We start from the raw sequence: 25,963 nt of genomic DNA on the forward strand, positions 1-25,963 counted from the left end.
GTGGCACCACTAGAGGCCCATTACTACCAACAACCCACTGGCCAATGCCAAGATACTCATGAATACCTATGTAACACAGCATCCAGGTCCACACCCACCCTGCCCCCATTAATGCTGGTACAAAACAAACCATTGGTTACAATATGAATAACATGATGGCCCTGACTATTACCTAAAATAGTAACCAGTCTTCTCTGAGAGGGTTTGTTAATGGCAGGTGAATTCCTCTCCCATTCCAGATGATGTCCAATCTGTCAGAGTGTGATGACAGCACTAATGAGAAGATTGTGCAGTGCGTCAGAGGGACATACTCACACCATCAACAAAGTATGAGGTCATTCAGTTCTGTCTGATGTGGCTTAGTTTGGCATGTTGGTCTATTATCATATGCACGGAAGCTAACAAAAATATCTGTATTTTAGGTTCAGGCATTCATGGGCCCTGCTTTGATGGTGTGTTCCTGAAAGGGCCTCCTGAAGAGGTTTTGAAGAACAAGGAGTTCCTGAAGGTTCCTATGGTTGTAGAGGTGGTCAACCATGAATTTGGATGGATTATGTCTCACAAGCTCACTGGCTTTTATATCTTGTTGTGAGATTTTCTTTAAGACAACATTATTGTGGTCATCAGATCAGATTACTGTACCTGTATCACATTTCAGATATCTTCACCTCTGTTGCAGTCTAACTGTTGTTTCTGATGCCATAGTTTTATTTTATGCACCTTTGGGTTGGGTTGATGGCATGGAGAAGCAGTCTGTGGAATCCGTGATGGACATTTTCTTCTTATGTAAGTTCTCCTTATTCATCCACTTATATACTTCTCTTGCTTAACCCTTTTAACTCACGAGAATTGGCCTACAGTGCATTTGGAAATTATTCAGACTCCTTGAATTTTTTCAAATTTTCTTACGTTACAGAGGTATTCTAAAATGCATGAATTGTTTTTTTCTCTCATCAATCCACACACAATACCCCATAAAAACAGGTTTTTAGAAATGTTTCTAAAGTTATATAAAAAAACTTAAATATTACATTTACATAAGTATTCAGACCCTTTACACAGTACTTTGTTGAAGCACCTTTGGCAGCGATTACAGTCTTGAGTCTTCTTGTGTATGACGCTACATGCTTGACACACTTGTACTTGGGGAGTTTCTCCCATTCTTCACTGGAGATCCTCTCAAGCTCTGTCAGGTTGGATGGGGAGCATCGCTGTACAGCTATTTTCAGGTCTTTCCAGAGATGTTTGATCAGGTTTAAGTCCGGGCTACTCAAGGACATTCAGAGACTTGTCCTGTAGCCACTCCTCCTGTTTTGGCTGTGTGTTTAGGGTGGTTGTCCTGTTGGAAGGTAAACCTTCTCCCCAGTCTGAGGTCCTGATCTCTCTGTACTTTGTTACGTTCATCTTTCCCTCAATGCTGCCACCACCATGCTTCACCATAGGGATGGTGCCAGGTTTCCTCCAGATGTGACGTTTGGCATTCAGGCCAAAGAGTTCAATTTTGGTTTCATCAGACCAGAGAATCTTGTTTTTCATGGTCTGAGAGTCTGTATGTTTGTTGTACAATGGATTAATAAAGATGTAAAAGATTACACTCCTGGTAAATGATGTTGAATAAATGTGTTATGACGGTTGCTATGATTGATACAGCAACGCTCATATAGTGTTGCATTTTAAGGCCCCCTGGTGTTGACACTGAAGAGTTAACTTCCTTTAATAAAAGTCTTCTCCAGCATTTGTTCATTTACAAACACACATATGTAGGTAAGACAGGATAACTCCACACAGGCAGAAAGCACCATTAAAACCAGCGGAGCGAAAAAGACATTACAAACACTGTCTAGTGCATTTTAGGAAAGCAGATTAATACATAAAGCAAACAGTAGGCTACAAATCTCGTGAACACAAACGTGCTTCTCCTTCGCACCTTTTGATAGTTCAAATTTCTGTCGCTACAAAATCAAGTGAATTCAGATTATGATAACTTCGTATGGGTTGAGAAATACATTTCAGATTGCCAGCTACATAACTAACCATTAAAACCCCAATAGAAATAAATCATCAATATTGCAGGTCCACTTTAGTATATGTTAGCTGTATTAGCTATAACATGGTGAAATATAACCCCCATATTCCATTTACAAAAGGTATAGCATTGACAAAGTTTGATATGACTGACAAATTTAATTCACAAGGTTATTTATGTAATTTAAATAGGCTGTCCATTTGTGGGGTAATACAAACCCTAATTAATTTTTCAACCTCATTTTCCTTATCTCCAGTACCATACCAGAGTCTACATATGTGAAAATGTTTCTATGACATTTAAAAATATATATTTAACAAGGAAAGTAAGTTAAGAACAAATTCTTATTTACAATGACGGCCTAGGAACAGTGGGTTTAACTGCCTTGTTCAGGGGCAGAATGACAGATTCTTACCATGTCAGCTCGGGGATTCGATCTAGCAACCTTTCGGTTACGAGCCCAACGCTCTAACCACTAGGCTACCTAAGAAGAAAGGTCCTGAAAATTGCTTGTCTGTTACACCAGGGTAGGATTAAAAGTACACTGAAAGAAAGAAATGTTCTTAAATGGTTCTTCCTCAGCTCTTAAGGTTCCTTGGAGAACGCTTGCCCGATAAAGAACATTTGGGTTAAGTATGGAATACTTGACGTGGCCTCTACGGTTCTTCAGAATTAAACTATTCCAGTCTGTTACTTGGACTTGGTTGTCCAACTTTACAGTAGATGTAAAACGTAGTCTCATATCTTAGTCTTTCCAAACCTGGCAGTCAATCTGAATGCAGGTTGAAGGTGAATGATTAAAAAAAGGTTGGATATCCCCACTGGAATCCAATAGGAATTAAATATCACTTTGCAAGCCAGCATAATGTGAGGCCTAATGTGGCCTGTAAACTATGAGTTTCAGGCCACTGAATTAGGGTAAAACTAGGCTCTCAAAAGAAAGCACTATGAAATACATATTGTCTTAAAGAATAAAACACATATTGACTTAGGACAGTGGTCACCTACCTTTTCTGAGTCAAGATCACTTTGAGTCTAAATGCAAGCTGAGATCTACCGCTCAGATTTTTTTTGAACATGACTTAAAAAAACATAAACCTATGCAACATTAACCTATTAAAAATAGTACTGGAGCAATGAGGTTTGTGCAATATTTATTTTTTTAAATCAGAAGAGTGAAAATAACTAATAATTCTCCCTTCAGTGTTGGGGTAGCTACACTAAAATAGTTTACCAAGTTACCAATTACTTTGCACTGGAAGAAAATAAGCTACACTTATAGCTTACTTAACTAAAGTTATTTTGAAAAATGTGTTCACTACATCCAGACTACTATGTGAAAAATTCTTATATCTAAATCTGAAATGGCCCAATACCTTATCACTGCATATTGGCTTTGCTTGAAATTCCCTGCCAATTCATTGTTGTTCAAACCATTAAAAAATATATATATTTTAACATTTTAGGTAGGATATTTGATCACACCGGTAATAGATCAGTTGTAAATTCTTGAATTAGTATTTTATCCCCCTTTTCTCCCCAATTTCGTCCTATCCAATTACGATCTTGTCTCATAGCTGCAACTACCAAAAAAGCTCGGGAGAGGCGATGGTCGAGTCATGCGTCCTCCAAAACATGACCCGCCAAACTGCGCTCCTGAACACCATTTCATCCACTGACACTGATCAAAAAGGGGCACCGTCTTCCAGCTGATGGTGAAACACCAGTTGGACCGCATTATTTCAGCCTCATGCACAAATTCATGCTGTTACTCCTACGAACAGAGAAAGTGAAATATTCCTCAATATTAAAAAAGACCCAAGCCGCTAATAATAACGACGCAAGCCTGTCGATACACTTTCCTACTCATTTATTACAGCTGCAGTGCTGGTTGTAACACGAGTGGAAGTAAGAAGAACAAGCATTTTATAGCTTATATAGCCAAAGTGTTGAATAAAAAGTGTTGACAGTGCGGAGTAAGAACTTAAACATGAACTACAGCTGAAGTCAGAAGTTTACATACACCAAATACATTTAAACTCAGTTTTTCACAATTCCTGACATTTAATCCTAGAAAAATTCCCTGTCTTAGGTCAGTTAGGATCACCACTTTATTTTAAGAATGTGGAATGTCAGAATAATAGCAGAGAGAATTATTTATTTCAGCTTTTATTTCTTTCCTCACATTCACAGTGGGTCAGAAATGTACATACACTCAATTGGGATTTGGTAGCATTGCCTTTAAATTGTTTAACTTGGGTCAAACTTTTCAGGTAGCCTTCCACAAGCTTCCCACAATAAGTTGGGTGAATTTTGGCCCATTCCTCCTGACAGAGCTGCTGTAACTGAGTCAGGTTTGTAGGCCTCCTTGTTCACACACACTTTTTCTGTTCTGCCCGCAAATTTTCCATAGGATTGAGGTCAGGGCTTTGTGATGGCCACTCCAATACCTTGACTTTGTTGTCCTTAAGCCATTTGCCACAGCTTTGGAAGTATGCTTGGGGTCATTGTCCATTTGGAAGGCCCAAATGATGTCTTGAGATGTTGCTTCAATATATCCACGTCATTTTCTTTCCTCGTGATGCCATCAATTTCGTGAAGTGCACCAGTCCCCCCTGCAACAAAGCACCCCCACAACATGATGCTGCCACCCCTGTGCTACCCGGTTGGGATGGTGTTCTTTGGCTTGCAAGCCTCCCCCTTTCACCTCCAAACATAACGATGGTCATTATGGCCAACATTTCAATTTTGGTTCATCAGACCAGAGAACATTTCTCCAAAAAGTACGATATTTGTCCCCATGTGCAGTTGCAAACCGTAGTCTGGCTTTTTTATTGCAGTTTTGGAACAGTGGCCTCTTCCTTGCTGAGCGGCCTTTCAGGTTATGTCGATATAGGACTTGTTTTACTGTGGATATAGATACTTTTGTACCTGTTTCCTCCAGCATCTTCACAATGTCCTTTGCTGTTGTTCTGGGATTGATTTGCACTTTTCGCACCAAATTACGCTCATCTCTAGGAGACAGAACGCATCTCCTTCCTGAGCGGTATGACGGCTGCATGGTCCCATTGTGTTTATACTGGCATACTATTGTTTGGACAGATAAGCATAGTACCTTCAGGCGTTTGGAAATTGCTCCCAAGGATGAAACAGACTTGTGGAGGTCTACAATAAAAAAAGGTCTTGGCTGATATCTTTTGATTTTCCCATGATGTCAAGCAAAGAGGCACTGAGTATGAAGGTTGGCCTTGAAATACATCCACACGTACACCTCCAATTGACTCAAATGATGTCAATTAGCCTATCAGAAGCTTCTAAAGCCATTACATAATTTTCTGGAATTTTCCAAGCTGTTTAAAGGCACATTCAACTTAGTGTATGTACACTTCTGACCCACTGGAATTGTGATAGAGTGAATTATAAGTGAAATAATATGTCTGTAAACAATTGTTGGAAAAATCACTTGTGTCATGCACAAAGTAGATGTCCTAACCGACTGCCAAAACTATAGATTGTTAACAAGAAATTTGTGGAGTGGTTGAAAAACAAGTTTTAATGACTCCAACCTAAGTGGATGTAAACTTCCGACTTCAACTGTATTTGCTGTATTCGATGACAGTCTCTCTCTAGTCATGGTTTTAAAAGTTTTGAAATCTCACAGTATCAACTTCGCTGTAGCATTATTATTATTTTTTACACCTGCTATGAGAAATCCGATTGGCCAGAGTTAGCCTTATAGTGCACTTCATTTGCTCTCTGGGTCTGCCGGGAAGGCGGATTTGTACCTTTGGACACATTGAATGGTGATCAATTGGAACACTCCGCCTACCTGGCACACTTGGGATATTTTTTTAAATGTGAAAGGCACCCTGGGAAATATGCAAATAAGGTTTAAAAACCTACAGCAGGGCTTTTAAATTCTGGTCCTGGAGTGCCGAAACATTTTTGGATTTGAATTTTTGTATGGTTCTTCAAAGAACCATCCCATGAAAATGGTTCCCCTATGGTATCGCTCTCAAGAACCATATTTGGTTCCAACTTGCACCTTTATTTTTTCATTAGTAAGAAAAACAGTGATTTTCAAAACCTGCAATGAGAGTGTTTTCTTTCTCTCCACGTCACCACAAATCTCATCAAAAATACATTTTTGATGTTCTATTGTGCTGGAGATAATGAAAATTAGGTTGCTAAAGGGTGCAATTGTAATTTAAGATAAAAGGAGGTACTATGGAAATGATTCAATTGTAAGAACTTCTGTAAAGAATGGAAGCTATGCCGATCAGGGTAGGCCTGGGGCTGCTTGATGACAGCTCAAATATTAGTTCATGGTTCCATGATGGAATAATATCCATTTATACTCTTGACGACCACGCCTTGTTCACTGCTGATTGGACAGTATTACCAGCAGGCGCCACAAGCTGTGTCTGGGTGGGAAATGCAGTCCTGGATCTTAGACCTGAGGAGAGTGAGAGGTGTCTTTAATGTTGCTTCAAATCAGCATACATAAACACACACGTATGCACACACACACAGCAAATGCTCCAGTGTTAACAAAAACTACATTAACACTGAGTCTGTGGACCCCTATAGACAACGGAACAGTGTTAAATGAACACACTGCTTAGTGTAAAGTCCTATTCAAATCATTCCAAGAGTGCTTTGCATTTTCAAGTAAATTGTAGAGTTACCACCCATGGCTGCTTCATTCATCCATTTTCTGTCCTACGGAGTTCACCAAGTGAGACCTAAAGAAATATGTTTTCATCTTTTCTTTTTTTTTTATGATCACAGTACCTACCATACGGCTTGATTTTGAGAACCTAGTTTTCCTCTAATACAGGGGCCTGAAACTCATACACATCACTTTGTGGTAAAAAGGATGACCTTAAAGGGTACAACTATAGTGACAAGTGTTTTTACCCCTTTAGGAACAAATCAAAACCTTTTTTTCTCGAGTAATATAATGGTTTTCTGGCCTGGAAGTTTTGTTGTACTGTCTTGCAAGGTGATGTGTAACTCCTGTTGGAATCCAACCAGTGTGGAGATATCCAACTTTGGAAATATTTTATCATCCGCAACCTGTGTTCAGAATGACTGCCAGGATTGGGAAAACTAAGCTATGAGTACCTAAAGCACCTAAACTACACAGAACAAAAATATAAACGCAACATGTAAAGTGTTGGTGCCATGTTTCATGAGCTGAAAACTAATTTTCCAGATGCACAAAAAGCGTATTTCTCTCAATTGTTTTGCACAAATTTGTTTACATCACTGTTAGTGAGCATTTCTCCTTTGCCAAGGTAATCCATTGACCTGACAGGTGTGGAATATCAAGAAGCTGATCAAACAACATATCATTACACATGACACTGGGGACAATAAAAGGCCACTCTAAATGTGCAGTTTTGTCACAACACATGGCTACAGATGTCAGAAGTTTTGAGGGAGCGTGCAATTGGCATGCTGACTGCAGGAATGTCCACCAGAGCTGTTGCTAAAGAAATACATGTTAATTTCTCTACCATAAGCCACCTTCAACGTCGTTTTGGAGAATTTGGCAGTACATCCAACCAGGCTCACAACCGCAGACCACATGTATGGCTTCGTGTGTGCGAGCAGTTTGCTGATGTCAATGTTGTGAACAGAGTGTACCATGGTGGCTGTGGGGTTATGGTATGGGCAGGCATAAGCTTCAGACAATGAACACAATTGCATTTTATTGATGGCAATTTGAATGCACAGAGGTACCGTGACGAGATCCTGAAGCCCATTGTCTGGCCATTCATCCACTGCCATCACCATGTTTCAGCATGATAATGCACGTCCCCATGTTGCAAGGATCAGTACACAATTCCTGGAAGCAGAAAATGTCCCAGATCTTCAATGGCCTGCGTACTCACCACACATGTAACCCATTTGCACAGCCATTGAAGAGGAATAAGCCACAATCAACATTCTGATCAACTCTATGGGAAGGAGATGTGTTGCGCTGCTTGGAGTACTTTGTGGTCACACCAGATACTGACTGGTTTTCCCGATTCATGCCCCTACCTTTGTTTTTAAGGTATCTGTATTCCCAGTCATGTGAAATCAATAGATTATGGCCTAAAGAATGTATTTGAATTGACTGATTTTCTTTTATGAACTGTAACTCAATAAAATCTTGGAAATTGTTGCATGTTGCACTTATATTTTTGTTCAGTATAAAACAACTATTTCAGTAACCGGTGCAATATATACAAGAAACATATTGGATTCGTTTAGAAAACGTTAGTAATTTGGTTCAAGGTGATGTGTATGAGTTTCAGGCCCTTGAATTAGGGTAAAACTAGGACTTCAAAATAAGGCCTTATGAAATACGTACACTCATGCACGTACACCCATAAAAAAATAAACTACCGGGCCCCTAACATAGAAATCCGAATGTTTCAGATTAAAATAACGTACTAACAATATGTGTTATTAAATGTACTAACTATAAGCTTCTGCTGCTCTGTACTACAATTGTGCAGATTCTAGTTTCCACCTTCATCCTTTGCCTATATTAACAGTATTGCAAACAATTTTGGTTCCTAATGTTAACAAAACCTGTCTCTGTCATGTTTTTTGTTTAATGCTTTATTATACATAACTCCACATTTGGTGACTTATTTTTTAGTATATGGTATTGTAGTCCGTTTTAATTTAGAAATTACCAATGATCCATGTTTCAGATTAAATCATTTATTACCAATTATTATAAACAAGGCCAACCCTCTTTTGCCCTATGCATAATTTCTAAATATATGCCTAAATAACATACCCCACATTAAAAAATGTTCCTGAACTATGTGGACTGCAGGCATAAATGTGGTACCTACAGAGAACAAGCATCTGTGAAACTACAACTGTAGCGTCAAGACATTATGTGGGTATTCCTGAGTAAGTTCAACAGGAGATTAACCATAGCAAAAAATATTCTGAAACAGTATTTTGCCCATCCCCGGGCAGGCTTGGGTAGAACAGGTTAAGGCATTTGTCCTTGTGTTTGTTCCCTGTAAACAAAACTCAGAAGTTACACTGCACCAAGAGCCCCAGCGTCAAGCCTTCTTGTGGGCAAACTCATTTATAATGTCTTTAAAGTTTCATTTTCTAGCTAACTGGTTTTCAATTGAAAGGATGGCAAGGCTGTTCAACCTGTCTTGGCACATTGTAGAGCTTACTGAAGGCACGTTCACCTCAAGCAACTGTTACAGGTCATTGTACAGAAGATTCACAGTACAATGCACACCTCTCCAAAAATGCTCTGTAGCTGCATCTTGTGGATGGCATTTAGGAGCTTTACAGGAGAAAGACCATCTGAAAAAGTAGCACCATATCCTCTTTAGATGTCGCACTTGTTTCTCAATTTGTGGCAAGATACACAAATTTGGTTTTCGGTCATTTTCCTAAATGTAAGTATTAGTGAAAACTCCTCGCATATAGCTGCAATCGTGTGCAATCGTGTCCAAATGACTGATTATACTATCCAGAGCCACATAAAACACTGTGTTGCGAAATCCAGTGTCTGACTTCTTTTCATTTGCTTTTTTTCTGATGACTCCTCTGTTCACTGTGAAACTGAGTAGTTCCACCCATTTCATTTTCCACCATGGAGGCTTCTGCCAGAAGAGTGTCCCATTGTTTACTTAGAGCCTGTATTTCTTCCTGTAGTGCCTTAATGTGAGCTGATTCAGTGTCCAGAGAAATATTTCCTGACTGAAGAATTAGGCTTCTATTCTCAATAAACCCAGAAAGTGAGCAAGAAGATTGCCTTGAAAGACATGAAGTAGCTTTTCAGACCTTTTGCCTCAGATTTGGCTTTGTTTGTCAGGCTGCAGGTAGCAAGAAGCAGGTCTAGGGCCTTGATGATAGAAGGTAAATGAGTTGCCATTGGTTGGACAGCAGCAATATGCGCACACCATCGTGTGTCTGAAAGGCGGTTAAGACAGCAGCCAGTCTTTTCCTTGAGAATGGCCCATCGCTCTGGGCTGGAACTGAACAGATTGTAAAGACGATTCACACAGCCAAAAAAGGTTGATACTTCTGGGCACGACTGAGCTGCATGTACACCCACAAGATTAAGAGTATGGGAGGCACAAGGTGAGTATGTGGCCATTGGATTATTTTGCAGTATGTGTGCTTGACCTCCCTTCACTTCCCCTGACATATTTGCACCATTATAATAGCCTTGGCCATGGCAATCTGCGGTGTCAATACCATGCTCTTCCAATGCACTCAAAATAATTTCAGAAATTTTACTGCCTGTCTTTCTAGAAGTCTTTAAATTCAATAAAAGGTTAAATTATTTCCCATTCAAATGATCCTTTGACTTCATCTTTGTGTACATATCTCACCAATAATACATTTAGCTCAGTATGGGAAATGTTTGGAGTTTCTTCACATACAGTGCCTTGCGAAAGTATTCGGCCCCCTTGAACTTTGCGACCTTTTGCCATATTTCAGGCTTCAAACATAAAGATATAAAACTGTATTTTTTTGTGAAGAATCAACAACAAGTGGGACACAATCATGAAGTGGTTGTGAGTACATGGTAGGCAGCTACCTGTAGCTAGCAAGCTATCAAGCTAGCTACTGTACACTACTGTTCAAAAGTTTGGGGTCACTTAGAAATGTCCTTGTTTTTGAAAGAAAAGCAAATTGTTTGTCCATTAAAATAACATCAAGATAGCCCTATTTGGTAAAAGACCAAGTCCATATTATGGCAAGAACAGCTCAAATAAGCAAAGACAAACGACAGTCCATCTTTACTTTAAGACATGAAGGTCAGTCAATATGGAAAATGTAAAGAACTTTGAAAGTTTCTTCAAGTGCAGTCACAAAAACCATCAAGCGCTATGATGAACTGGCTCTCATGAAGACCGTCACAGGATTGGAAGACCCAGAGTTACCTCTGCTGCAGAGGACACGTTCATTAGAGTTACCAGCCTCAGGAAAAGCAGCCCAAATAAATGCTTTACAGAGTTAAAGTAACAGACACATCTCAACATCAACTGTTCAGAGGAGACTGTGTGAATCAGGCCTTCATGGTCGAATTGCTGCAAAGAAACCACTACTAAAGGACAACAATAATAATAAGATACTTGCATGGGCAAAGAACCATGAGCAATGGACATTAGACCGGTGGAAAATTGTCCTTGGTCTGGAGTCCAAATTGGAGATTATTGGTTCCAACCGCCGTGTCTTAGTGAGATGCAGTGTGGGTGAACGGATGATCTCCGCATGTGTATTTCCCACCGTAAGGCATGGAGGAGGAGGTGTTATGGCGTGGGGGTGCTTTGCTGGTGACACTGTCAGTGATTTATTTAGAATTCAAGGCACACCTAAACAGCATGGCTACCACAGCATTCTGCAGTGATACGCCATCCCATCTGGCTTGGGCTTAGTGGGACTATAATTTGTTTTTCAACAGGACATTGACCCAACACACCTTCAGGCTGTGTAAGGGATATTTGACCAAGAAGGAGAGGGATGTAGTGCTGCATTAGTTGACCTGTCCTTCACAATCCCCCAACCTCAACCAAATTGAGATGTTTTGGGATGAGTCGGACCACAGAGTGAAGGAAAAGCAGCCAACAAGTGCTCAGAATATGTGGGAACTCCTTCAAGACTGTTGGAAAAGCATTCCAGGTTTTTATTTTATTTTTTATTTTACCTTTATTTAACCAGGCAAGTCAGTTAAGAACAAATTCTTATTTTCAATGACGGACTAGGAACAGTGGGTTAACTGCCTGTTCAGGGGCAGAACGACAGATTTGTACCTTGTCAGCTCGGGGGTTTGAATTTGCAACCTTCCGGTTACAAGTGCAATGCTCTAACCACTAGGCTACCCTGCCGCCCCTGGTTGAGAGAGTGTGCAAAGCTGCCATCAAGCCAAAGGGTGGCTATTTGAAGAATCTAAAATCTAAAATATATTTGGATTTGTTTAACACTTTTTTGGTTACTACATGATGCCATGTGTTATTTCATAGTTTTGATGTCTTTACTATTATTCTATATTGTAGAAAATAGTAAAAATAAAGAAAAACCCTTGAATGAGTAGGTGTTTTAAAACTTACGACCGGTAGTGTATGGTATTTTGTTAAATAAAAATAAAAAATAAAAAATTACAATAACATAGGATCGAAAATGGATGAATGCAACAACCATGTCTCTGTCACTAACAAATACAGCCATGGGTGTTAACTACAATTTATTCGAAAGGCACTCTATGGAATATCTGAATAAGAAGTTACACTAATCAGTGTGTTCATTTAACACTGTTACAGTGTATATATGGGTCCACAGACAACACTTTCAGTGTTGATTTAACACTCTCAGTGTTCATTTCACATTTTTTAACACTGGAGAAATTTCTGTGTACACACTCACACAATATCAGACAGATTTGTTGTAATCAATAGAGTTATATTGTAACCTCCTCACTTACTCAGGAACCGCCTTGCAATTATACTTGAGTTTTGGCTCTATCTCTTTCTGTAGGTCCTGTAAGGAGGGATCATCACATGTTGTCCTTTAGCAGAGAAAGACATGAAACAATTATAATATGTCATAATATCCCATGAAACATAAAGCCTACATATATCCTATATATAAACAGACATTCGTTCTACTTTTTTACATAATCCCATACTAGGCACAATGCAGGTGCAGTGATTATGAAGGACATACAAATCAACTATGACAGACACGCACGCACACACACACACACACACACACACACACACACACACACACACACACACACACACACACACACACACACACACACACACACACACGTGCACACACACACGCACACACGTCAGTTTGTCTGGACAAAAAGCTTACCCCTTATTCTCCTTGGTCACCAGGACAACACTCAGGCTCTTCACTTTGGCAGCTTTGAACCTTTTCACCTCGATGGTGGCAAAAATACTTCACATAAAAGACAAACATAGAAATGTGTAAAGATCAGAATTTACATGAAATCAATCAACTACGCAGGTGCACTATTGCTTAAGCAAACAAAAATATAACAGTCTACTAATAACATGCCTAGTGTTGTGGCAATAGAGTGGTTCTACATTTTGGTGGAAATGGCAGCTGTGGTAAAATTATGTTTTTGGCTTGGTTGTCTGTGAGTACGGCTGTTAGGGTGACGGTATTCCTGCTCCACCGGCGTTCACAAGCCATGAATGCAGTCAAATTCCACGTGACCGTTTAGTCATGGTATTTAAGCTTCTCCAAGCTCTGATGCTGCTGATGGTCATTAGTAGCCTACCAAACGTGCTTTACAGCGGGTTACAGTTTAACTGACATACATACATTGGCAGCGCGTGAGTTTCAAGTTTGGGCAAGATCGTTTTCACCATAAAGATGCACCTTTATAATAAAAGCGTTACATGCATAATTTGCAGTCACTTGTGAGAATGGTGTTTTCCTGCTAATGGAACATTCGCGCTTATAGCCTACTGCCGTGTGTGTGCATTGCTGTGCTTATAATGTGCTATAAATAGCATAATAGTTCATCAACATTTTTAACTAAACGTTATGATCTGTTGCGACAGCCTCATTACTTAAAACATGTTTTTTGATGCCAGTGGTTGTATTAATTTGGGATCTATCGAATCCCACAACTGTCCCAGACTATGTTTGGAATATTTATTTCTCACACAGAATAGAATAGGTTAACTTTTGTACTATGGGGGAGAGTAGATTGACATAGGCTGGTGCTTTTGCTGTTCGTTAGGCCTACTCATCTTGTTGGCTGGCGAAAAGTAAATGTGAACAGTTCTTCCAATATCTTCAATACGTGCCTCGGAATAGGATAAGGACTCGCGCGTCAATTGCGTCCCCGATGTGTCTGTCTTCACTTGTCGGCTGGAAATCATAACAACGATTACTCACCTTGAACTGGATGAAGAATTTCTCTTTAATGAGTTGGACGAGAGGGATTTACTCCAGACACCCGAACAGGCCCTCATCCCCGTCATTCACAGGAGTAAAAGACGGAAGAGGTATCACGGAAAGAGATCGCGGTGCCTTGTGAGGATCCGCAGACGATCTGCCTTTGCCATCCGTACTATTGGCCAACGTACAATCATTGGATAATAAATTGGACAAACTAAAAGCACGTATATCCTACCAACGGGACATTAAAAACTGTAATATTGTCACGACTTCCGCCGAAGTCGGTCCCTCTCCTTGTTTCGGGCGGCGTTCGACGTCACCGGTCTTCTAGCCATTGCCGATCCACCTTTAATTTTCCATTTGTTTTGTCTTGTTTTCCTGCACACATGGTTTGCTTTCCCTCGTTACTCGTCTTGCATATAAACCTGTTTCCCCACATGTCTGTGTGTGGAATTGTTATGTGTAAATGTATGTGTACTCCAGGCTGGTTTGCGCCGGGTTATTGTAACCTGTGTGTGTTTAGTTTTCTGAGTGCCGTGTATTGTTCGCCTCAATCAAGGGCTCCGTTTGCTACGCATTTCTGCTCTCCTAGCCTGACTTCCCTGCAGCCAGATACACACTCCTTTACAAATATCTTATGTTTCACCGAGTCGTGGCTAAACGAAGACATGAATAACATACAGCTGGCGGGTTATACACTGTATCGACAGGATAGAACAGCAGCATCTGGTAAGACAAGGGGTGGCGGGCCTATGTATATTTGTAAACAACATTTGGTGCACGATATCTAAGGAAGTCTTGAGGTTTTGCTCGCCTGAGGTAGAGTATCTCATGATAAGCTGGAGACCACAGTATCTACCTAGAGAGGTTTCATCTGTATTTTTTGTAGCTGTCTACATACCACCACAGACCAAGGCTGGCACTAAAACCGCACTCAATGAGCTGTATACCGCCATGAGCAAACAGGAAAATGCGCATCCAGAGGCGGCGCTCCTAGTGGCCGGGGACTTTAATGCAGGGAAACTTAAATCTGTTTTACCTACTTTCTACCTGCATGTTAAATGTGCAAACTCTAGACCACTTTTACTCCACACACAGAGATGTGTACAAAGCTCTCCCTCGCCCTCCATTTGGCAAATCTGTCCACAATTCTATCCTCCTGATTCCTGCTTACAAGTAAAAATTAAAGCAGAAAGCACCCGTGACTCAGTAAATAAAGAAGTGGTCAGATGAAGCAGATCCTAAGCTATAGAACTATTTTGCTAGCACAGACTGGAACATGTTCCGGGATTCCTCTGATGGCATTGAAGAGTACACCACATCAGTCACTGGCTTCATCAATAAGTGCATCGATGACGTCGTCGCCACAGTGATTGTACGTACATACCCCAACCAGAAGCCATGGATTACAGGCAACATCTGCACTGAGCTAAAGGCTAGAGCTGCCGCTTTCAAGGTGCGGGACTCTAACCCGGAAGCTTATAAGAAATCCAGCTATGCCCTCCGACGAACCATCAAACAGGCAAAGCATCAATACAGGACTAAGATTGAATCGTACTACACCGGCTCCGACGTTCGTTGGATGTGGCAGGGCTTGCAAACTATTACAGACTACAAAGGGAAGCACAGCCGAGAGCTGCCCAGTGACACAAGCCTACCAGATGAGCTAAATTACTTCCATGCTCGCTTCGAGGCAAGTAACACTGAAGCATGCATGAGAGCATCAGCTGTTCTGGATGACTGTGTGATCACGCTCTCCGTAGCCGATGTGAGTAGGTCAACATTCACAAGGCCGCAGGGCCAGATGGATTACCAGGACGTGTACTGCGAGCACGCGCTGATCAACTGGCAAGTGTCTTCACTGACATTTTCAACCTCTCCCTGTCTGAGTCTGTAATACCAACATGTGCCAAGCAGACCACCATAGTTCCTGTGCCCAAGAACACTAAGGTAACCTGCCTAAATGACTACCGACCATGAAGTGGTTTGAAAGGCTGGTCATGCCTCACATCAACACCATTATCCCAGAAACCCTAAACCCACTCCAATTTGCATACCGCCCCAACAGATCCACAGATGATGCAATCTCTATTGCACTCCACACTGCCATTTCAAACCTGGACAAAAGGAACACCTAGGTGAGAATGCTATTCACGGACTAGAGCTCAGCATTCAACACCATAGTGCCATCAGAGCTCATCACTAAGCTAAGGACCCAGGAACTAAACACCTCCCTCTGCAACTGAATCCTGGACTTCCTTACAGGCTGCCCCCAGGTGGTAAGGGTAGGTAACAACACATCCGCCACGCTGATCCTACACACGGGGGGCCCCTCAGGGGTGCGTGCTCAGTCCCCTCCTGTACACCCTGTTCACTCATGACTGCACGGCCAGGCACGACTACAACACCATCATTAAGTTTGCAGATGACACAACAGTGGTAGGTCTGATCACTGACAACAATGAGACAGCATATAGGGAGGAGGTCAGAGACCTGGCAGTGTGGTGCCAGGACAACAACCTCTCCCTCAACGTGATCAAGTCTAAGGAGATGATTGTGGACTACAGGAAAAGGAGGACCGAACATGCCCCCATTCTCATCAATGGGGCTGTAGTGGAGCAGGTTGAGAGCTTCAAGTTTTTTGGTGTCCATATCACCAACAAAAGTACATGGTTCAAGCACACCAAGACAGTCATGAAGCGGGCATGACAAAACCTATTCCCCCTCAGGAGACTGAAAAGATTTGGCATGGGTCCTCAGATCCTCAAAATGTTCTTCAGCTGCACCATCGAGAGCATCCTGACTGGTTGCATCACTGCCTGGTATGGCAACTGCTCGGCCTCCGACCGCAAGGGTAGTGTGTTCAGCCCAGTACGTCACTGGGGCCAAGCTTCCTGCCATCCAGGACCTCTATACCAGGCGGTGTCAGAGGAAGGCCCTAAAAATTGTTAAAGACTCCAGCCACCCTAGTCATAGACTGTTCTCTCTGCTACCTGCACGGCAAGCGGTACCGGAGCGCCAAGTTTAGGTCCAAGAGGCTTCTAAACAGCTTCTACCCCCAAGCCATAAGAAAACTAACATCTATTCAAATGGCTACCCAGACTATTTGCATTACCCCCCTCTCTTATGCTGCTGCTACTCTCTGTTATTATCAATGCATAAGTCACTTTAATAACTATATATTACCTCAATTACCCTGACTAACTGGTGCCCCCGCATATTGACTCTGTACCGGTTCCCCTTGTATATAGCCTTGCTATTGTTATTTTACTGCTGCAGTGAAATGATTTGTTACTTTTATATTTTTTTAATTGTATTTTTCTTAAAACTGCATTGTTGGTTAAGGGCTGTAATTAAGCATTTCACTGTAATGTACACCTGTTGTATTCGGTGCATGTGACAAATACAATTTGATTTGATTTGATCATGCAGCCTTAATATGTATTAAAAATGTAAACATATAGCCCAAAGTTTGTATCACAGCTAAAGTTACATAAATACCTCTAAATTAAGCATATATGAGTACCTGTTTTTTTGTTAACCGCTCAAAAAACATTAACCGGATGTACGCACTCCCTCAAATACTTTGGAGAAAATATCCTTTCTATTTTATTCAGCTATGTTCAATTGTATTCTTCATACTATAAAATAATGCCACGAAATTCTAAGCAAATCTTGCCTGCTAAATGAACTAGTGTAGCGCACAGCCATACGGCATAACCAGATCAGGGCCTAACTCAGAGTATGCTATTCTGTTCTTCTGAAGCAGACTACATTTCGTCTTCTTCTAAAATAAATAATGGATTCATTGTGATGGTTTTTTATTAGACTTTTTAAAATGTAGATGTTCCAAAGGTCTGCATCAGTGGCTTTGAAGGCTATGCATGGAAGCCAGGAGATGCTAAATGTGTTCATGTTCATTAAAGGTAAATAACCGTGACACCGGCAGTTATTTGCTTGACTATCACCGGCTGCCAAAATGTCATGACTGTGAGTATTTGTATTTTTCCAGAGCAGAGAATATCACTACACGAATCAGTTGAAATAACACATACCATTGCACAGTGAAACTTCTTGATAAGACTATCACATTTTTGTGCTGAGGTGTTATTATTGGAGACGGGCCAGGCCAAACACATATGTGTCTCAAATGACACCCTATTCCCTATATAGTACACTACTTTTGAACAGAGCCCATACAGTAGGTCTTCGGTCAAAAGTTGTTCACTTTATAGAGAATAGGTTGCCATTTAGGACCCAGTCATTGCACCTTACCTGTTGGGGCTGAAAGGAGTGGCAATAGATCCATTCAGCATGGCTGTGACATCACCACATGCGGCATCTGCAAACTAACAGGGAAAGACGAATACAATGGAAGTAACACCCACAGCGAAGGAAAATAACACTTGAATTGCAAAATCAGTTTGAAACAACAAGCTTAGATTTCCAGCAAATTTACAGCGACATTCCGGTGAATCCTACTCATTTTTAACAGGTCACTCACTCCCACTGCTGACCCATATTCTGCAACCCTCATAACTCACAGATTTAGAAAAACAACTAATTCTCCCCCACACCTACACTAATCTATTCAGACATTATATTGTGAACTTCACTGTCTATGAATAGAAAATTCAACACAAACATGTGTTGTGCTGTCCTGAATTCCAAAGTGTAACTGCATGAAAGTGTGTAGCCTATATCCCATCGCCATGTAGGACATTGTCCAATCAGGGGAGAGCTAAGAAATGTGTTTCCATGGAGACAGACACAAAGGCCAATTGATGAACAGTTAGACAGTGAAACCCTTTCCTCTGCTCCCCATCACAATCACAGACTGAATTTGGATTGGTTTGTGGCTATCTAATTCATATCAGTATATTTTGATCCAGTCATTTTGTATTCATGGCTGGTAGGTGTAAGATTTCAAAGCACCTTGGCCATAGCTGGCTCACTAACAATCTGAAAAGAACTTACTGCTGCTGAGGCCCGATTCCAGAATGAACGAACTGTGTTGTTGACACAGTCTGTCCAGCCTGGGCACCCTGTGGTGAACGTTTCTGAGGAAAGACAGACAGACAGACAGACAGACAGACAGACAGACAGACAGACAGACAGACAGACAGACACACACACACACTTTAATATCCTAAGGGAATTTGCCCAAATACTTATGACTTCTTCAAATGAGGGGCCCAGGTAAAACAGAAATGTATGAAAATACCCTCAAATAAAAGGTAACATTCTGTACTTTCACCTCATATGAAACATTTAATCTCAAATCCAAAAAGCTGTAGTATAGAGCCAAATTTAAAACGTTTGCTTCACTGTCCAAATACATACAGAGGGGAGTGGAGCTCTGCACTATATATGGAAGAGATTGCCATTTGGGGTGCATTCTAAAAACAACCAATACATTAGTGGTTTATACTGTACATGTATGGTCTATTAGCTGTCATTTTTTAGATTAGACATAGATCTGACATAGCACACTGTACTTGGCATGTTTATGGCTATCACTGTGTTATGTGGGTGTGACACCTACTCCAGTTGCCTGCTGCACTGCTGCTTGGATTCCACCTGGCGATCTGATCACCATCTGCCCTGGCCTGTCTCCCCCTGTCTGGTACAGGTACCCCCACCACACTCCCCCCCTCTCTCCCGAGCTTTCGCTCGCCTCCAGCACACACGCACTGTTGGGGCGAGTGACTCTGAACTTACAATGGCTAGCCCCAAGTCGTTATACATTATATTTTTTTCTTGTGCATTTTGCTATTTGCGTCATGACTCCTGCATGCTTTGTTGACTCTGAACTTTTTTGTTTACCCAACCTTGGGACAGACTATGTTTGTTCCCACAATCGGGACTCTGACTCTCTATTGGTTACACAGACTTTTGGTCTCCCATCCTATTCTAACCACCTCTCGCAGGCTTTTATTCATGTTACCTGATTAAATTGCTGATCATGTTGCCATCTAATGCACATTCAAATGTCATAAATCAACACTGTAGAGATCTCCCTGTCCTCTGCCGTGCCTTGATTGTATTCTTGCTGTTTATATCTGGAAATGTGCATGTACACCCTGGGCCATCTACTGTTGCTAGCCCCAATTCTGATATCTGCTTCACTGATTTCTGCTCTCGTAAGAGCCTGGGTTTTCTTCACGTTTAACACTAGAAGCTTATTACCTAAAATGGATCAATTGAAACTGTGGGTTCACAGCTCCGATCCAGATGTGTTGGTCATTACTGAGAGTGTTTTGAATACTTATGTTAACCTTTCTGGTTATAACTTTTTTTGGCAAGACAGATCTTCTAAATTTGGATGAATGGCAATCTTTACCAACGATTACCTTCAGTGCTTGGTTGTCTCCACCAAGTCTGTCCCCAAACAATTTGATTTGCTGGTTTTAAGCATTAAACTTTCAAATTGCTCTTTGTTGACTGTTGCTGGGTGATATCGTCCTCCATCAGCACCGGCCTGGCCCCTTACACTAAGTCTGAATTTGTCCTGCTAGGTGACCTAAACTGGGACATGCTTAAACCACCTGACCAAATCCTAAAGCAATGGGACTCCCTAAATCTCTCTCAGATGATTACCAATCCCACAAGGTATGACTCCAAACACCCAGAAAAGGCTACTCTCCTTGATGTTATCCTCACAAATGATCCTGATAGGTATCAGACTGATGGTTTCTGTAATGACCTAAGTGATCACTATATCACAGCCTGTGTTCATAATGGCTGCTCAGTGAAACGACCTGTCCTGATTTGTCGTAGACACTTGCTAAATAAATGTAATGAGAAAGCCTTCCTTCAAGAACTGGCCTCTGTAAAATGGTATAGAATCAGCTTGGTCCCCTCTGTCGTAGACGCTTGTACCTCCTTTTAAAAAATATTTTCAATGGTATTGTTAACAAACATGCCCCATAAAGAAAATTAGAATTAAAAACAGGTTCAGCCCCTGGTTTGACCATGATCTTGCAGAGTTACTCCACCTCAAGAATTGCATTTGGCTGGCGAAAAGCTCGGCACACGCATACTCAGGCTGACTGACTCTCATTCAGGCAAATGAGAAATAAGTGCACTCAGGCTATCCAGAAAGCCAAAGTTAATTACTTTAAGGAGCAGTTCTCTCTCTGTGGGTCTACCCCAATAAGTTCTGGAAAACAGTTAAAGACCTGGAGAATAAACCCTCCTCCTCAAAGCTGTCCATGTCCCTTAATGTTGATGACCTGGTTGTTACTGACAAGAAGCACATGGCTGAGCTCTTTAATCACCACTTCATTAAGTCAGGATTCCTCTGACTCAGCCATGCCTCCTTGCCCGTACAACATTTCCTCATCTCTCACCCCTTCTAATGTGACTAGCCCCGACACTCCTCCCTCTTTTTCGCCTTCCCTGCTACAAAGTTTCTCCCTGCAGGTGGTCACTGAGTCCGAGGTACTAAAGGAGCTCCTTAAACTTGACCACAAAAAAACATCTGGGTCAGATGATTTAGACCCTTTCCTCTTTAAAGTTGCTACCCCTATCATTGCCAAGCCTGTCTCTCCTCTCTGGGGAGGTTCCCATTGCTTGGAAGGCAGCCACGGTCCGTCCTTTATTTAAAGGGGGAGATCAAGCTAATCCTAGGCCTATTTCTATTTTGCCCTGTTGATTAAAAGTGTTGGAAAAACTTGTCAAAAATCAAATGACTGGCTTTCTTGATGTCTATAGTATTCTCTCTGGTATGCAATCTGGTTTCCACTCAGGTTATGGATGTGTCACTGCAACCTTAAAGGTCCTCAATAATGTCACCCTTGCCCTTGATTCTAAGCAATGTTGTGCTGCTATTTTTATTGATTTGGCCAAAGCTTTTGATACGGTAAATCATTCCATTCTTGTGGCCCGGCTAAGGAGTATTGGTGTCTCTGAGGGGTCTTTAGCCTAGTTTGCTAACTACCTCTCTCAAAAGTGCAGTGTATAAAGTCAGAACATCTGCTGTCTCAGCCACTGCCTGTCACCAAGGGAGTACCTCAAGGCTCAATCCTAGGCCCCACGCTCTTCTCAATTTACATCAACAATATAGATCAGGCAGTAGGAAGCTCTATCATCCATTTATATGGAGATGATACAGTCTTATACTCAGCTGGCCCCTCCCTGGATTTTGTGTTAAACGCTTTACAGCAAAGCTTTCTTTAGTGTCCAACAAGCTTTCTCTGCCCTTAACCTTGTTCTGAATACCTCCAAAACAAAGGTCATGTGGTTTGGTAAGAAGAACGCCCCTCTCCCCACAGGTGTGATTACTACCTCTGAGGGTTTAGAGTTACAAGTACTCATACAAGTACTTGGGAGTATGGCTAGATGGTACACTGTCCTTCTCTCAGCACATATCAAAGCTGCAGGCTAAAGTTAAATCTAAACTTGGTTTCCTCTATCGTAATCACTCCTCTTTCGCCACAGCTGCCAAACTAACCCTGATTGAGATGACCATCCTACCCATGCTAGATTATGGAGACGTCATTTATGGATAAGCAGGTAAGGGGGCTCTCGAGCAGCTAGATGTTCTTTACCATTCGGCCATCAGATTTGCCACCAATGCGCCTTATAGGATACATCACTGCACTCTATACTCCTCTGTAAACTGGTCATCTCTGTATACCGGTCGCAAGACTCATTTGTTGATGCTTATTTATAAAACCCTTTTAGGCCTCACTCCCCTCTATCCGACATATCTACTGCAGCTCTCATCCTGTGCTTACAACACCCATTATGCCAGTCACATTCTGTTAAAGGTCCCCAAAGCACACACATCCCTGGGTCGCTCATCTTTTCAGTTCAATGCAGCTAGCGACTGGAACGAGCTGCAACAAACACGCAAACTGGACAGTTTCATCTCAACCTCTTCATCTAAAGACTCAATCATGGACACTCTCACTGACAATTATGGCTGCTTTGCATGATATACTGTTGGCTCTACCTTCTTGCCGTTTGTGCTGTTGTCTGTGCCCAATAATGTTCGTACCATGTTTTGTGCTGCTACCATGTGCTGCTGCCATGTTGTGTTGCTACCATGTTGTTGTCATGTTGTGTTACTACCATGCTGTATGTGTTGCAGCCTTGCTCTGTGGTTGTCTTAGGTCTATCTTTATGTAGTGTTCTCTCTGTTGTCGTATGTGTGTTTTGTCCTATTTATTATTATTATTATATTATTTTATTTTTTTATCCCAGCCCCAGTCCCCGTAGGCCTTTTGCCTTTTGGTAGGCCGTCATTGTAAATAAGAATTTGTTCTTAACTGACTTGCCTAGTTAAATAAAGGTTCAATAAAAAATGAAATGAATGGAAATGTACAGACTGATGGTGTGTAGCTCCATTTGAGTCTTACCATTGCTCCCCTCCTTGCCACACCAGGTCAGTCCATTCATGATGAAGCCAACTAGTGTGTCCTCGAGGGTCAAGAAGCAATCTCGCTTCTCTGTGAGGTCATGCACTATTTTCTTTGTTTTGCTCCAAAACAACATCTGGTGGTGCAATGAAAGGTAAAAAAAATTATATTTACTTGCAGCTGTCAATAAAACAAAAGTGGTGTGTGAGAGAGCGTGTGTGGGTATCTCACCCTGTTACAGACAGGATCCTGGATCACAGTATGGATAAGGGGGTCATAGGCCTCCATCGGTACATTACATGGGTCCCTCCCCACGAATGCTTGCTGAAATGCACTCCATATCTTTTGACAGTTGTTTGCACTGGAACAATCACAGGAATTATCAAGAATAGTATCACTGCATTATCATACAAATACAAATATGGCCAATCATTTATTGAGGAAGGAATAGCTCCCTGAGAAATGGTTACTGAATAGGAGAAAACTCAACTGTTTTAACTGTTCACTCATTGTGTTAAGCTGTCTTGACTGTATTATAGCCAGATGGGGAACAGTGAGAGAGTATCAGAGCAGAGCTTGAACAAGCTAGCCACCCTGTTGTTACAAGGCAAATCCACAACCACCTGTGCCATAAAACAATGCAGGTTCACATACAGACAGGGAGGCTACATCAGAAATACAATTGAGTCTACATGTAATTCTATTCAACTATGGCAATGGAATAAGCTGCTGCAAAAATGAGTTAACCTGAAGTTTGAGTTACTTTTAACAATAAGCTAAACATGTAAATGATATGTGCAAAATAAATCGAATAAAAGCGTCTCACCTTGAAGATTTGTTGTTCTGTATAAATGCTTCACATTTGTCAATAATCGTTTTTTTTAGGCTTTCACTCGATGGACTGGAACTAGACAGTACGTGACTGTGCACTACTCCCAGAGAAATAGCGAGGATAACGACAAGTGAAAGTACTGCACAGAGACCCATGATTAGCCAGAGGCGAGTCCTTCGCTTTTTCCTTGCAAAACGGTGCGATCCTTCATGCTCCATGGCTACTCCTTGTTAAGACTGTGAAATCGGCGCTCAAATGTGGTTTGTTTTTGTTTGTGTTGTGCCAGTGGTATAGCCTATTGCCTTCAACACCGTCGGTGCTCTTGAGTTCTATTTTCGGAGTTGGCCTTGGGGACAGTATGCACCGTACTGCATCTCAGTGATTGAGGCGTCACTACAGACGCCCTGGATCAAATCCAAGCTGTATCACAACCCGCCGCACGTCGTCCAGGTTTGGCCGGTGTAGGTCGTCATTGTAAATAATAATTTCTTCTTAACTGACATGCCTAGCTAAATAACTAAAATAAAAATGTGAAATAGCCTAGCCTACAATTTGACTGTGGTATAGTTAGCTTTATATTCAAGATTCATACTTTTCTCGTACCTCTTAAACTACAGTGGTGTACTTAAGAAAAATACTTTGAAGTACTACTTCGGTCGTTTTGGGGGGGTATCTGTAATTAACAACTTTTACTTTTACTCCTCTACATTACTAAAGAAAATATGTACTTTTTACTCCCATACATTTTCCCTGACACCCAAAAGTACTCATTTCTATCTAGTCATTTTCTATTAAGGTATCTTTACTTTTACTCAAGTCTGACAATTGAGTACTTTTTCCCACCGTTGTTAAACGGAACGTGCATGATAGAAATGACATTCTGAATCAGCCGATGATGGAGAACAACCCTTGCTTTGCCATTCGGTGACTGCCATACATTTGTTTTCAGTATGGATATTGGTTTGATATTCGGTGTTTGCTCGTAAATACCTCTTTGATGGGAGGAAGGTCCGAGCATGATTAGAGTGATATATCTAGAATCAGATGACAATAGAGAGCGAGGTAAAGCCTTCGTTTTCTTTGTTTCTTTTTGTTTTCAAAAAGTGACTTTACCTTGGTTTCAATTGTGGAATAATATGCACTTGAAGCCAAGGGACTGTCTTAAAAGTGCATTCGGCAGAACACGGTGTTAACAGAAAATGTGTTTTTGTCTTAATTAAATTATATAGAGATCTTCAACCAATTTTTTTTTTTTTTACCCACAACAATTACATTAAAACGTGATGTTGTTCATTTCTTATGGTTTTATGTAAAACTACAAGGTCAAAAAACATAAATAGCCAAATGATCTTTCTCACACCTTTCTTACACAATCTATAATAACTTACTAACATGGGCTAGAGAGCTAAAATCACTTGTAGCAAAGTCACTGATTCATGATACACCCATTAGAGTTCCCATTTTAAAATTCCCTGATCATAAATGAATATTTCCGTCATAATCATAATTTTAATAGCTTCCGATCCACACGTGCTAGAGATCTACAGAAACGTGCTGTGTGTTTCCTGACCTCTATTATCAAAGCTATTTACTTTCAAAAAATCCTCCCCTTTGATTTTCTACAAATATTTATCATATTATATATATATACATACATACATATGGGGGGCAAATATATTCACGTACAGTTCAAGCTTCCAGTCCAATTGACATATACATCTAAAATCACTAGATTTGAGGTCACTTACCTCCCTCCTCCATAGTACACCCATTAGAATAGCCATTTTTCATTTGAATGATTCTACATGA

General features: G+C 41.1%; 1 protein-coding gene across 2 annotated transcripts; it reads right to left on the reverse strand.

Annotated features, from left to right (window-relative positions):
- Positions 1-3,881: 3,881 nt before the first annotated feature.
- Positions 3,882-24,547, reverse strand: LOC115130320 (ADP-ribosyl cyclase/cyclic ADP-ribose hydrolase 1-like). Of its 2 annotated transcripts, none has more exons than XM_029661339.2 (8): positions 24,149-24,547; positions 23,554-23,683; positions 23,323-23,458; positions 18,935-19,017; positions 18,233-18,306; positions 12,896-12,982; positions 12,495-12,550; positions 3,882-6,482 (listed from the first exon to the last, which is right to left on the reverse strand). In XM_029661339.2, the coding sequence occupies exons 1-7, from the start codon at positions 24,370-24,372 to the stop codon at positions 12,532-12,534; spliced, it is 753 nt and encodes a 250-aa protein (XP_029517199.1). In that variant the 5' UTR covers positions 24,373-24,547; the 3' UTR covers positions 3,882-6,482; positions 12,495-12,531. The 2 variants fall into 2 exon arrangements, with proteins under 2 accessions (XP_029517199.1, XP_029517198.1); XM_029661338.2 differs by having other exon boundaries at positions 12,495-12,578; positions 24,149-24,545.
- Between the last annotated feature and the right edge of the window lie 1,416 nt (positions 24,548-25,963).

The sequence above is a fragment of the Oncorhynchus nerka genome, linkage group LG6 (assembly GCF_034236695.1).
Source record: "Oncorhynchus nerka isolate Pitt River linkage group LG6, Oner_Uvic_2.0, whole genome shotgun sequence".
NCBI classification, from domain to species: Eukaryota; Metazoa; Chordata; class Actinopteri; order Salmoniformes; family Salmonidae; genus Oncorhynchus; species Oncorhynchus nerka.